A 13,842-nucleotide genomic window follows, 5' to 3' on the forward strand; every position below is an offset into this window, starting at 1 on the left:
ACTTTTACATTTTAGGCAGAGTTAGGAATCTGAGATTCTAACATAATAAATAATTTATTATACCTTTTGTCTGTGATAAAGTTTCTGTGTGTGTGAGAGTTTGAATGTGATCACATTCAAGCAATCAAGTTTATGAGAGTCTTATAAACTCAGAGCAGGCCAGTTTTCTGGATGACATTCTCTCTCGCTTAGGGGTAGATGCTCCAGTAGATGATATTGAAGAGGAAGTATGCCAAAGGAAAGAATATTCTGGAATAGGAGTCGATCTTGTAACTGTTGTTTATGATATGGTTGACGCTTTGGCGGATAGAATGCCGCCGACGGAGGTGCGTGCCCAGGACGGGAGGGAGGTCGGGCATTGTGGAGTTCCTGGAGGACATGCATGGGTCTGTGTTTAGGTCAGACAACGGAAATGTGCTGAGCTCTATGTCCTTGTCATGGAAACAGCCATCGAACGCCATGGCTTGAGATGCATCGTATCCCGAGAGCTGTAGGAGACAAACACAATTCACTTTTTCTGGAATTTATGTGGTAAGATTATTTAAAGTACAACATATTGGAGATTAAAGAAATAGTGCACTAAAACTTGCTCTAAAATAAAAAATAATGCCTATGGCAGAGGTTTGATGATCAAGGTCCACTGACATTTGATGTTATTGAGGTCCACAAGGGCCATATTTGATTTGAGATCAACAATAGATATATTAATTATTTAAATCAAGATTACCCATGAATAATCACTGGAATTTTGTTCCGTTTACAGACAGCTATCATATAGGTTAATAATTACATAGCACATGAAAAATATGGATCTTTTTTGTCTATTTAGAACTTAACAGCGTGGACAAAAATAGATCTGGTTTAAAAAGCATTTTTATGCTGTCTTAAGTCCATTTTAAAGAATTGATTGATCTATTACAATATTTGATCAACGGGGCGACATTTCAAAATAACAATTTCCTGGAATGTAGAGAAAATGCATCATTACACTGAAAATACTGAAAATTTGTATCAAGAGGGGGCGACATTTCAAAATAAAAATTTCCTGGAATGTAGAGAAAATGCATCATTACACTGAAAATACTGAAAATTTGTATCAAGTTTAGAGTGAAAGAATTAAGAATGTTTAAGAGAACTTTGACCTTCAATTGCTCGAGTTTCTTCATTTCCTCCTTAGTAGTGAAGTAGTTGACGGCTGCGTACTCGATGACGGACAGAAACACAAACAGGAAGCTGGTCCACAAATAGATGTCCACCGCTTTCACATATGATACCTGAGGCATGGACGCTGACACTCCCGTAATTATGGTGGACATAGTCAACACTGTAGTGATGCCTGGATTGAACACACATGCAGAGAGACACACTGACTATACTCTAGTCATTTCAATAAGAATCAACACAACTGGGAATTTTTCGATAGGGCAAAAGATTTCCTCACAGAGTTCACCATGGGTTCTTTTGGCCACGTTGACCAACAGAAAGATGCTTGAAAGTGACTTCTGTGTGAGCTATGCTTTTAAACATCATTAATGTTGGAAGGAAACTTCGCTAATGTGACCGCAATTTTAGACTGATTTACAAAGTTACAAAATGCAGTGCTGTCTAGATCAACATACTTGTTGATTCTTCCCAACCAATCAGATGTCAGGCTAGGGTTACCAGCGAGTATAAAAGAAAAAAATTGTGACACTTCTGTGACATGATCACTAAAAATCACAGCTAATCAGAACACATTTTGCAGGATTTTGGACCAGTGAGATTTCATAATGGGTGGAGCTACACAGTGTGAAGCCGCATAAATAGGCTATGTTCACACAGCAGCAAATTATGCATGTCAGTACTGTTTTAGTGTGAAAAATATGGTCGCACTCACACACAGTTTGATTATAAATGAGAGTGACAAATGTGTTTTCTGTTGATGTTAAACCAGGACCATGTCCTACTTGGCTAAATCACATTTATGCAGGCTTGTTTCTTATCGTCTTGGGAAATCGTTACGACTTTGTTAAGCAACGAGACAACTAAGCAACCTAAATCTACACCACACAGGGGTGCAGTCCAACAACATTAAAATAAAGCTTCCAAAAGGGGGTTTTTACAGAGATACAATAGAAGAACCATTTTTGAGCAGTTTTTGCATGTGTGTGGATAGGTGTTACGCACCAAGCGAGACACGGGCCGGTACTGCCCGCCTGTCAATCCAAAAAGACACCCAGGACAGCACAACCATCAGCATTGTAGGAAAATATGTTTGCAGCATAAAGAAGAATATGTGTCTTCTGAGGATGAAGTTGATGTAGAGCCTATTGTACCAGCCTGACAGAAACGCGTGTAAAGTCAGGAATTAATTACCTACTGGTACCAGACAGGACAAAGAGATAAGATTTGTCATAACATGAATACACAGAAGGAGAGAGAGAAAAGTGTGCCATACCCGTGCTGCTGTACAGTGCCAGACCATGTGAGGGGTGAAACTCTTCAATGAAGAACTGAGAGAGAGCAATCTCATCTGTCCTCAAAGAGTCATTGCCATTTTTCCAGTACAGCATGAGGTCGCTCTCAGCATATGCATCTTAATGGGATACAGGAGAGAAGCCAAAAGATAAAGAAAACAGGCAAAAGATAGTGTGCCTGTTCAAGTTGTGTTTATATACATGGATAACTTGAAGTGTGCTATTATGGCACCATTTTATTAATGTTCTGGATTCAAACAGCATTTGTGGCATAATGTTGTTTCCTGAAGAAAATCATTTCAAATCAGTCCTCATCTGATTCAAAATAGGCAGTTGTAGCAAGGCACATGCAATAAAATTAAATGGGTCCATGTACTCCATGGGTTTAAAAGTAACCTGGATAAATAAAGCTATTTTTAGATGTAATTTTAAAACACTAGCATTTGCTCTAGTAAGTAACAGTGTTCTTGTCATGAACTAAAACTATTGAAAAAAAATGTAAATAAAATAAAAATGGCAAAAGCACATAAAATTACTAAAACTAAAATGTAAAAAATGAAAACCAAAAATTAAATAAAAGCTAATTCCATATATTTATAAATATAATAATAGTACTAAGTAACATCCACTTTTAATGATTTAATTTATTTCCAGTTTGCATTTTTCTTGATAAATATCCTGCTTCACTCAGTTTTATGTCACATTATGTGAAGAAATAGGTTGCAAATAGCAATTCACAATGACTTTACTGCTATTATGTGTAACATCTTGTAAATTTGTAAAGTTATAAATCATCATTTTTGGAGTGGAACTACCTTTTTCTAGGCAAATAAACATCTAATTGTTTGATAAAAATCGAATTAAAAGTGAAAGGTTGCTTGGTTTACAGGCTTCACATGACAGAATTAAAAAAAAACTTTTCACAGAAAAGGTCAGGAAGCACTTGTCTCATGCTAACATAGGCTACTGAAAAAAAGCAGTAGCCTATGTTAGTCGTGGGAAGTTGTGGCCTAATGGTTAGAGAGTTGGACTCGTAACCCAAGGTTGCGGGTTCGAGTCTCGTACCGGCAGGGATTGTGGGTGGGGGGAGTGAATGTACAGCGCTCTCTCCCACCTTCAATACCAAGACTGAGGTGCCCTTGAGCAAGGCACCGAACCCCCAACTGCTCCCCGGGCGCCGCAGCATAAATGGCTGCCCACTGCTCCGGGTGTGTGTTCACGGTGTGTGTGTTCACCGCTTTGTTTGTGTGTGCACTTTGGATGGGATAAATGCAGAGCACTAATTCCGAGTATGGGTCACCATACTTGGCCACATGTCACGTCACTGTACTGTATGTAACATGCTGCTATACTTTCACAAACAGTGCATATTCTGACATTTATTTCATTACTTCATATACTTCCATTGTAAGCACCTTTCCATTACCATTATTTTACTGTCTAAATGGTGTCAAAAAGCTGCAAGTTTAAATTACACTAGAACTGAAGATGTTTCTAGGTGGACACGCACAGCTCTCCAATTCCAGGGAACAGATTTGGGAGTCCAGTGGGAATCTGCTGAAGTCCATTGAGCACAGAGAAGTAACTGTAATCCTACAATCAAGAGAATATTCCATTATTAAAACATTACATATGAAGGAAATAAATAATCAGAGGTTGCAGACATCTACCTGACGCTGTAAAGGCTGTTGCCGTCTGGGTAAACCCTCAGCATTACGTTCTCCGTGGTGGTATCATGGATGAAGGAGCGCTTGGAATGGACGAAAAAGACATCAGGCTTCCAGATCTTCTTTACCAGCCGGCCGTCAAATGTGCAGCTCAGATTGTTACTGGAGGGAAATGCCAACCGTTCATCCTTCCAATAATGCCTCAGGTATAGGGTCATCGTAAAGTCCTGCAAGAGACCTTTAGATTTTACTGACAACTTATTAAGGGCAACAGTGAAGAGCAGTTACTGGCATTTTGGTGCAAAAAAAATGGTTTTGACATATACCAGGAAGACCTTTTATATTGCTGAGATTTACTTTGTAGGAAGCCAAAGGCCTGCTTTTAGAAGACCAACATTTTATTGAATTTTGTGCTGAGAACTGGTTTGTATTCAGATTATTGAAATAATCTCATAATGTCTTAGTTCCAAGTATTTATTCAATATATACTAAGAATCATTAATGGAACTGTTAAAGAACCAGAACCATCATGCTATATTTATATAAAAAGAGAATGTGGACTTTTACCATGTTTACTTCAGAGATGCTGTCTATACTCTCCACCTGCACATCAATGCCCACAGGGATGGCAGATCCTACAGAACAGAAGACACATTCATATGCAAGCAGGACAACAGCAATGCCTTTGATATCAACTTAGAGAGAAACTGCCTCCGTTGCGCCTACAGAGAGAGCATATGGAGCTCAAAATGTTACTCTAATCCTATTTGTCCCATCATTAATTAACAGTGGTCCACTGAATGGACAGCATTCAAAGCCTGGTTCCACGTGTCAATCTTCTTCAATCATGTAAAAGAAAGCTCAATCACCAATAAACTACAGCCGTATCTAAATCTTATCTATCCCTTCCTCCTCCTGCTTCTTCTTTTACAGTTAAAGCACTGGCAGATTAGAGCACTGCTGGTTGAAAGGAAGTGACACAATGATTTATGCTCACATCTATGCCACCACTCACAGTGAACCATGTATGGTGAAATTTGCCATTGATATTTGTCATTTATGTGCTTGCATGCATTTATAAATGTTTAAAGTTCAATCTGTTGTTAAATACTATTTAGGGGTTGGATAAGACCTGACTGAGGATTTAACTTCGGAGGCCCTTTTGAAAAAGAGGTTTGTTAGTTGTATTAAACTTCAAATCTTATATTTAAAAAAAAAAATCGAAGATTGTAGTTGCAAATAATATGAAAGGCCACTCAAGTGTACTTAAAGAGAGCGACTCAAGTTTCTCAACACACTTAAGTACACTTTTAAACAGTTACAAAGCAAAATATTCATAAATTCCATATCAGTATTTAATTAAAACCTCAAACAATAACTTTACAATAGCAGAACAACAAACCAAGGTGATTGTTCTTATACTTTCCCATTATATCTACTGTTTTATAAATAAACTTCAGTCAACTGAATAAACTTCATTTGATACAATATGCTGTTAAATATTTTGTTTAAAAAGTCTGTTTATAATATCTTGGTTTTAAAAGAGGCACTTGCTATGATAATTGATATACTAATACTACAATGGCATTTACATATTGTAAGTGTGTCTTAAAGGGATGGTTCAAATTCACAAATGAAATACACTCAAGCCATCCTACTGTAGGTTTATATGATTTTCTTCTTTCAGACAAATACAATCAGAGATGTATTAAAAATGTCCTGGCTTTTTCAAGCTTTAATGGCATATTTTTACGCAAAAAAAATGGCAGATTTTTAAGCAAAATAAAGTGCATCCATCCATCATAAAAAGTACTCCACACAGCTCCGGGGGTTAATAAAGGCCTTCTGAAGTGAAGCGATGCATTTGTGCAAGAAAAATATCAGTTTTTAAAACTTTATTAACTGTAGTATCTAACTTCCACTAACTGTCGTACACACGTTCACAAGAGAGTGGCAATTCCAGCGGATGATGTAGGCGTAGCATAAGCTACGGTGAGACTATGCTAATCTCTTGAGAACCAAGTTTTGTTTACAGCAAAGGAAAACCAGTCTCCTCTTGGCTTATATCGAGGTCCTCCGAAATTTTTTTTTATAAATCTTCATTTTGTTCTTCTAATTCGTGACCGGTGTTTTGCTCTCTCGTCTGCGCTTCCGCATTCATCACTTCTCACTGTAGCTTACGCTACACCTACGTCATTTGCCCAGAACATCACTCTCTCGTGAGTGCGCGTACGACAGTAAGCGGAAGCTAGAGATTACGGGTTTTAAAGTTTTCAATATGGATATTTTTCTTACGCAAACGCATTGCTTCACTTCAGAAGGATTTTATTAACCCACCGGAGCCGTGTGGAGCACTTTTTATGATGGCTGGATGCATTTGTTTGAGCTTCAAAATCTCGACCCCCATTCACTGCCATTAAAGCTTGGAAGGTTTGGAACTCTAATTGTATTTGGCTGAAAGAAGAAGGTCATATACACCTAGGATGGCTTGAGGATTAGTAAATCATATGGTAATTTTCATTTTTGGCTGAACTATCCCTTTAAGTATTCAAATATGTGTGAAAATGGTCTATGAGTGGCATCTTGCACTTTTCCATCTGTTTTACCAGGTCTGGGATGTAATCCAGATTATTGTCCACCAAAGCACATCTGTGTCAACACCCATTATCTAATTTGTGTTTGGCACAATCTGGGTCACGTTTGAATTTAGGACCACACTCGCCCTGTCAAAGTCACCTCTGGCTGCTTTCCACCCCCCGAGCAGAGAGATGGCAACATCCACCTAGCTCTGCCCCCTGACACAGTGAAATGGTACAGTCCATTTCTAATCAGGTTTATTAAAAAGAACACTCTAAGTGTGATTTTCAGGATCCAGATGAAAATTGATCATTGGAGCAAATAAACAGTGAGTCCTGACCTCCGAATCCAGGCCTCATGGCAAAGTCGTGGTCTTCGATTCTTAGCAGCTGCTCAGTTTTGATCAGGAGGGACTTAGTGCTGTCCTTTCTCTTTAATTTGTAGTCAATCCGTCTGAAAAATAAGGGAAAAAAGGTCAGGAGAAAAACACATACAGGCCGTTATTGCACTTCTGTGATTTTTCAACAGGAGGGAATAGCGGACCTTTAGATTTTACTGACCTTATAGATAAACATGACAACTTATTAAGGGCAACAGTGAAGAGCAGTTACTGGCATTTTGGTGCAAAAAAAATGGTTTTGACATATACCAGGAAGACCTTTTATATTGCTGAGATTTACTTTGTAGGAAGCCAAAGGCCTGCTTTTAGAAGACCAACATTTTATTGAATTTTGTGCTGAGAACTGGTTTGTATTCAGATTATTGAAATAATCTCATAATGTCTTAGTTCCAAGTATTTATTCAATATATACTAAGAATCATTAATGGAACTGTTAAAGAACCAGAACCATCATGCTATATTTATATAAAAAGAGAATGTGGACTTTTACCATGTTTACTTCAGAGATGCTGTCTATACTCTCCACCTGCACATCAATGCCCACAGGGATGGCAGATCCTACAGAACAGAAGACACATTCATATGCAAGCAGGACAACAGCAATGCCTTTGATATCAACTTAGAGAGAAACTGCCTCCGTTGCGCCTACAGAGAGAGCATATGGAGCTCAAAATGTTACTCTAATCCTATTTGTCCCATCATTAATTAACAGTGGTCCACTGAATGGACAGCATTCAAAGCCTGGTTCCACGTGTCAATCTTCTTCAATCATGTAAAAGAAAGCTCAATCACCAATAAACTACAGCCGTATCTAAATCTTATCTATCCCTTCCTCCTCCTGCTTCTTCTTTTACAGTTAAAGCACTGGCAGATTAGAGCACTGCTGGTTGAAAGGAAGTGACACAATGATTTATGCTCACATCTATGCCACCACTCACAGTGAACCATGTATGGTGAAATTTGCCATTGATATTTGTCATTTATGTGCTTGCATGCATTTATAAATGTTTAAAGTTCAATCTGTTGTTAAATACTATTTAGGGGTTGGATAAGACCTGACTGAGGATTTAACTTCGGAGGCCCTTTTGAAAAAGAGGTTTGTGAGTTGTATTAAACTTCAAATCTTATATTTAAAAAAAAAAATCGAAGATTGTAGTTGCAAATAATATGAAAGGCCACTCAAGTGTACTTAAAGAGAGCGACTCAAGTTTCTCAACACACTTAAGTACACTTTTAAACAGTTACAAAGCAAAATATTCATAAATTCCATATCAGTATTTAATTAAAACCTCAAACAATAACTTTACAATAGCAGAACAACAAACCAAGGTGATTGTTCTTATACTTTCCCATTATATCTACTGTTTTATAAATAAACTTCAGTCAACTGAATAAACTTCATTTGATACAATATGCTGTTAAATATTTTGTTTAAAAAGTCTGTTTATAATATCTTGGTTTTAAAAGAGGCACTTGCTATGATAATTGATATACTAATACTACAATGGCATTTACATATTGTAAGTGTGTCTTAAAGGGATGGTTCAAATTCACAAATGAAATACACTCAAGCCATCCTACTGTAGGTTTATATGATTTTCTTCTTTCAGACAAATACAATCAGAGATGTATTAAAAATGTCCTGGCTTTTTCAAGCTTTAATGGCATATTTTTGCGCAAAAAAAATGGCAGATTTTTAAGCAAAATAAAGTGCATCCATCCATCATAAAAAGTACTCCACACAGCTCCGGGGGTTAATAAAGGCCTTCTGAAGTGAAGCGATGCATTTGTGCAAGAAAAATATCAGTTTTTAAAACTTTATTAACTGTAGTATCTAACTTCCACTAACTGTCGTACACACGTTCACAAGAGAGTGGCAATTCCAGCGGATGATGTAGGCGTAGCATAAGCTACGGTGAGACTATGCTAATCTCTTGAGAACCAAGTTTTGTTTACAGCAAAGGAAAACCAGTCTCCTCTTGGCTTATATCGAGGTCCTCCGAAATTTTTTTTTATAAATCTTCATTTTGTTCTTCTAATTCGTGACCGGTGTTTTGCTCTCTCGTCTGCGCTTCCGCATTCATCACTTCTCACTGTAGCTTACGCTACACCTACGTCATTTGCCCAGAACATCACTCTCTCGTGAGTGCGCGTACGACAGTAAGCGGAAGCTAGAGATTACGGGTTTTAAAGTTTTCAATATGGATATTTTTCTTACGCAAACGCATTGCTTCACTTCAGAAGGATTTTATTAACCCACCGGAGCCGTGTGGAGCACTTTTTATGATGGCTGGATGCATTTGTTTGAGCTTCAAAATCTCGACCCCCATTCACTGCCATTAAAGCTTGGAAGGTTTGGAACTCTAATTGTATTTGGCTGAAAGAAGAAGGTCATATACACCTAGGATGGCTTGAGGATTAGTAAATCATATGGTAATTTTCATTTTTGGCTGAACTATCCCTTTAAGTATTCAAATATGTGTGAAAATGGTCTATGAGTGGCATCTTGCACTTTTCCATCTGTTTTACCAGGTCTGGGATGTAATCCAGATTATTGTCCACCAAAGCACATCTGTGTCAACACCCATTATCTAATTTGTGTTTGGCACAATCTGGGTCACGTTTGAATTTAGGACCACACTCGCCCTGTCAAAGTCACCTCTGGCTGCTTTCCACCCCCCGAGCAGAGAGATGGCAACATCCACCTAGCTCTGCCCCCTGACACAGTGAAATGGTACAGTCCATTTCTAATCAGGTTTATTAAAAAGAACACTCTAAGTGTGATTTTCAGGATCCAGATGAAAATTGATCATTGGAGCAAATAAACAGTGAGTCCTGACCTCCGAATCCAGGCCTCATGGCAAAGTCGTGGTCTTCGATTCTTAGCAGCTGCTCAGTTTTGATCAGGAGGGACTTAGTGCTGTCCTTTCTCTTTAATTTGTAGTCAATCCGTCTGAAAAATAAGGGAAAAAAGGTCAGGAGAAAAACACATACAGGCCGTTATTGCACTTCTGTGATTTTTCAACAGGAGGGAATAGCGGGAATGTTGTCCAGGGTCGGACCCTTGCATTACAGAGAACTAAAACGTGTTTTAATCATTTGCCGACCTGTTTCCATGTCAGAACGCTACCCTAAACATCTGCCTCAGTGCTCCAGCATCTGTAATATGAAAATAATTACTCAGCCATTAGAGGAATGATTTATAAAAACAGCTTGTCGTACAACATCGGTTGTGTGTGCCAGATTGTGAAAATGAGCTATGGTTTGGAGCAGTTCCAGAAGCCTCCTGAGCAAGCCGTTCTCTGAGTCCTGAGAGATAAGATATGAAATATGCCAAAAACATGGCAGTAACTAGTGAAGGTCAGTCGTAGACATACAATGTTTCACCTAACATAGCTTTTCCGTCTGCATGCTTTAATTGAAACCCCAAATATACTGTCAATCATGCTGTGCTCAATACACGGCAAAGTTAATTGCACACTGAAGTGCAATTACAAAATTAAACCTCAAACTGAATACAGAACCACACAACCACTAAAGACTGTGTGATGGACTCATTACGCAATCATGCAAACAAAAACACAGCAGAGAACTAATGACACAATGTATGCTGCTGTACACTGCTGTGATTATCTGAAAAATTTAAATAAAAATGACTAAATTACATTAAAAAACTAAATGCATATAGTTCAATAGATGTGTTTTTACCTTATTAATTTCTTTCTAAAAACAGAGTTCACCATGATAAAGCTTTTATAAATATTCAATGCAGTGACACATTAACAAAAATTACCTGGAAAACCTGGCTGACACCGTAAAAAAGGCTTTTTAGGAAACTGCAGGAGTGACTTTAATGCCAAACAGTAGTTTGGCTGCTCTCCATCCTCCACTATGAAAGCAAAAATCAGATGATAGCACCAGGATGGTTTTAATTACAGAATGAAAAAATATTCTCACTCCTGAGGTTGTGTGTAACTCATTACTCTGTGGTAATATACAACCACCAACAATGGATTTAAGCCTCACTTCATTCCTCATGTAGACAGATATTACAAAGATAATTCAATAATTCACATTTGCATTACTTGAAACTAAATAAACTATAATACCATATGAAGTGTAATACACTATATAAATAATATACAAAAATAAAATAAAAATGAAAGCATATTTTATTTCAACTAGTTGCAAAGGCAATATTTCTCATAATCATTTAGATTAATTACTAGTAAAATAACTAAACCTAAATGAACTATAAATTAATAAATACAAATTAAGTAAAACTACAGACATATAAAAAAAACAATAAAAATGACCAAAACTTTAGCTAAAATTAAAGTGAATACTAAAAAAAATTAAAAAATCTAAATATTAACAATGTTACTAAAATAATACAGATTCTAACAATATAGGCAATTTATCTACCTTGTAATATCCAATATAGCACACCTAAGTGGTTCATCAGAAATTCCCGAATTAAACACTATTTTTCAGTCAAGCCTCATGCTAAACAACACAGAAACCCTTCAAAACTGGTTCTGGTGTCCTCCAGTCTAATTAAACCCCCTATTTACGCTTTCCTAATTACTCCCCATCTGTTCACACACTGAAGCATGCTGGCAAACGACAGAGCAACATCTTTATGCAAAACTGATCAAATATTTAAACCCTATTACATGTCTAAAAGTTCAAACAAAGTAATTTTAGATGTATTACAACTAACAATTTGCTGAAGATGAAACAGTAAAATTTAATTTATCAAACAACCTAACAATGTACACTACCATTCAAAAGTCTTTTTATATATATATATATTTTAATTCTCTTATGCTCACCATGAAGGCTGCATTTATTTAATCAAAAATTCAGTAATATTGTGAAAGAGTATTACAATTCTCAAAAAAATCACAAAAAAATATATATAATTCAAATTTTAATTTATTTCTGTGATGTCATTACATTGCTGCTCAATAAACATTTCTTATTATTATCAATGTTGAAATCAGTTGTGCTGCCTAATATTTTTGTTTTTGTTATTTCTTTGATGAATAGAAAGTTCATAAGAACAACATTTATTAGAAATAGAAATCTATTCGTAACATTAATCATAAATGCTTTTGCTGTCACTTTTTCCAATCATTTTATTAATTACTTTTTTTTTTTTTAATCTTACTTACCCCAAAGTTTTGAACAGTAATTCAAAAGTAATTCATTACTCACCCTCTGAATCTGTTTTTGCCATGCTCAGCCAAGTAAACATCCTTGTTTTTCTTCCGGTTAGGATAGGGGTTGTTGAGCAAGGTGACGGGCCAGAGACAAGCAAGGCACAGCAGCCTGAGAGTCAGCAGGACCAGCTTCATGACCAGATATGATGACGGAAGACCTGTTTCTCTTCGTCTGTAGCTGGAGTCCAGAATTCTTCTAGAGAGCCAAGACGGGATGGTTCCTGGGTCCTGGCCATCCCAAGCAAACCTCGGCTGAGTGGGCGCTGGGAAACGTTACGACATTTGCTGATGTTCGCAGGTCTCCCAGTACAATCGTAAATCTGAAATCTAGTTTGTTTGATCGTATTACAGCATATATTCAGCGTCCATTACCGCATACTTCAGCTGATTGTGTGTGTCAGCGTGTGTCTGGTCGCTGTTGTCGGTCACTATGAATTTATCCTTACAGTAATAAAAGAATGACATTAATTCCTCTCAAATCCTCTTATCTGTAGCTGGTGGATATTCCTTTAACCTACACAGTGGGATGGGACCATCTCTAATCGGGATTTCCACATGCCAGGAGTTATAGCTTTATGCCATTACTGTTGAAGATAAACTTGTCATACCTGTCCACTCATGTTTATACACTTCATTCGCTGATGCTGAGGTGAAAAACATACAAAGCGAACAAATAAGAGACAATAAGATGAACCTAAACATCAGTGAGACATGTTGCATTGACATATGGAGATGTAATCCTGTCCTTGTCCTCTTGTTCACCTTCTTTCAAGAAAATATCATTGGTATCACAGATGTAGTCCAGATAGATCATCAGATTTAGGCATCTGAGAGTAGATATTACAGGAAATGAACATTTGAAGGTAGTGGTGCTGGTTAAAACCATTGCATCTGTGTTTTGCAGAATGCCGCTCTGGCATCACCTGATGATCTGCTCCAGTTTCAGGCAGATTCCATCATTAGTTATTATTATAAAAAGCTCAGGGACTAACCAATCAAATCACATTAATGCAATCAATTACATTACAAAAGCGTAGAGAGAGGGTGGAGGGGAAAGAGAGCAAGATCATAGGATGGACAGATACAAAGAGGAAAAAAAATTTTCAGAAACCATTTGCGGCATCCCTGTGTCCAGTAATCCCAGTGCATTGCCTAATCTGGTGGATTACGGCCTGATCAGCGGCAGAGACAAGCTACATCATCACAAATAGTGTATCTGCATTGAGTTTGACTGGGTTGCTAACCTTATCACAAGAGGAACTTGGCCATATATCAAAGAAAAAAAAAAGAGAGATCACTTCCTGTAATAAAAAAAGATGATTAACCTTTGCCCTTTGCCTTATGGCGCCCAGCAAAAAAAGAAAAAAGAAAAGAAGCAAATCAGGGTGTTTATTTTATTTTATTTTATTTTATATAATAAAATAAAATATTTTTCTTTTATATTATATAAAATATTTATATATATATTTTTTTTTTATTTAAATGTTATTTTTAATTATGCAAATATGGAGAAAATT

The 13,842-nt window shown here is 37.0% G+C and overlaps 1 protein-coding gene across 3 annotated transcripts in view; it reads right to left on the bottom strand.

Annotated features, from left to right (window-relative positions):
• Positions 1 to 42: 42 nt before the first annotated feature.
• The window catches only part of LOC107671347 (gamma-aminobutyric acid receptor subunit rho-3-like), a 20,022-nt gene continuing 6,222 nt past the window's right edge, over positions 43 to 13,842 (bottom strand). Inside the window, exons 1-9 of one of the 3 annotated variants that reach the window (XM_016464240.1) lie at positions 12,321 to 12,737; positions 9,941 to 10,053; positions 7,591 to 7,658; positions 4,127 to 4,350; positions 3,967 to 4,049; positions 2,438 to 2,575; positions 2,167 to 2,319; positions 1,143 to 1,336; positions 43 to 488 (exon numbers count right to left, since the gene is read on the bottom strand). In XM_016464240.1, coding sequence (XP_016319726.1) covers positions 189 to 488; positions 1,143 to 1,336; positions 2,167 to 2,319; positions 2,438 to 2,575; positions 3,967 to 4,049; positions 4,127 to 4,350; positions 7,591 to 7,658; positions 9,941 to 10,053; positions 12,321 to 12,460 — 1,413 coding nt within the window. In that variant the 5' untranslated portion in view covers positions 12,461 to 12,737 and the 3' untranslated portion in view covers positions 43 to 188. Of the gene's footprint in view, positions 489 to 1,142; positions 1,337 to 2,166; positions 2,320 to 2,437; positions 2,576 to 3,966; positions 4,050 to 4,126; positions 4,351 to 4,690; positions 4,759 to 7,040; positions 7,149 to 7,590; positions 7,659 to 9,940; positions 10,054 to 12,320; positions 12,738 to 13,842 lie in introns of those variants that run through there. The other 2 variants (XM_016464241.1, XM_016464243.1) reach the window with 2 other exon arrangements.

The sequence above is a fragment of the Sinocyclocheilus anshuiensis genome, unplaced genomic scaffold, assembly GCF_001515605.1.
Source record: "Sinocyclocheilus anshuiensis isolate Anshui unplaced genomic scaffold, SAMN03320099.WGS_v1.1 scaffold1568, whole genome shotgun sequence".
Lineage (NCBI taxonomy): Eukaryota > Metazoa > Chordata > Actinopteri > Cypriniformes > Cyprinidae > Sinocyclocheilus > Sinocyclocheilus anshuiensis.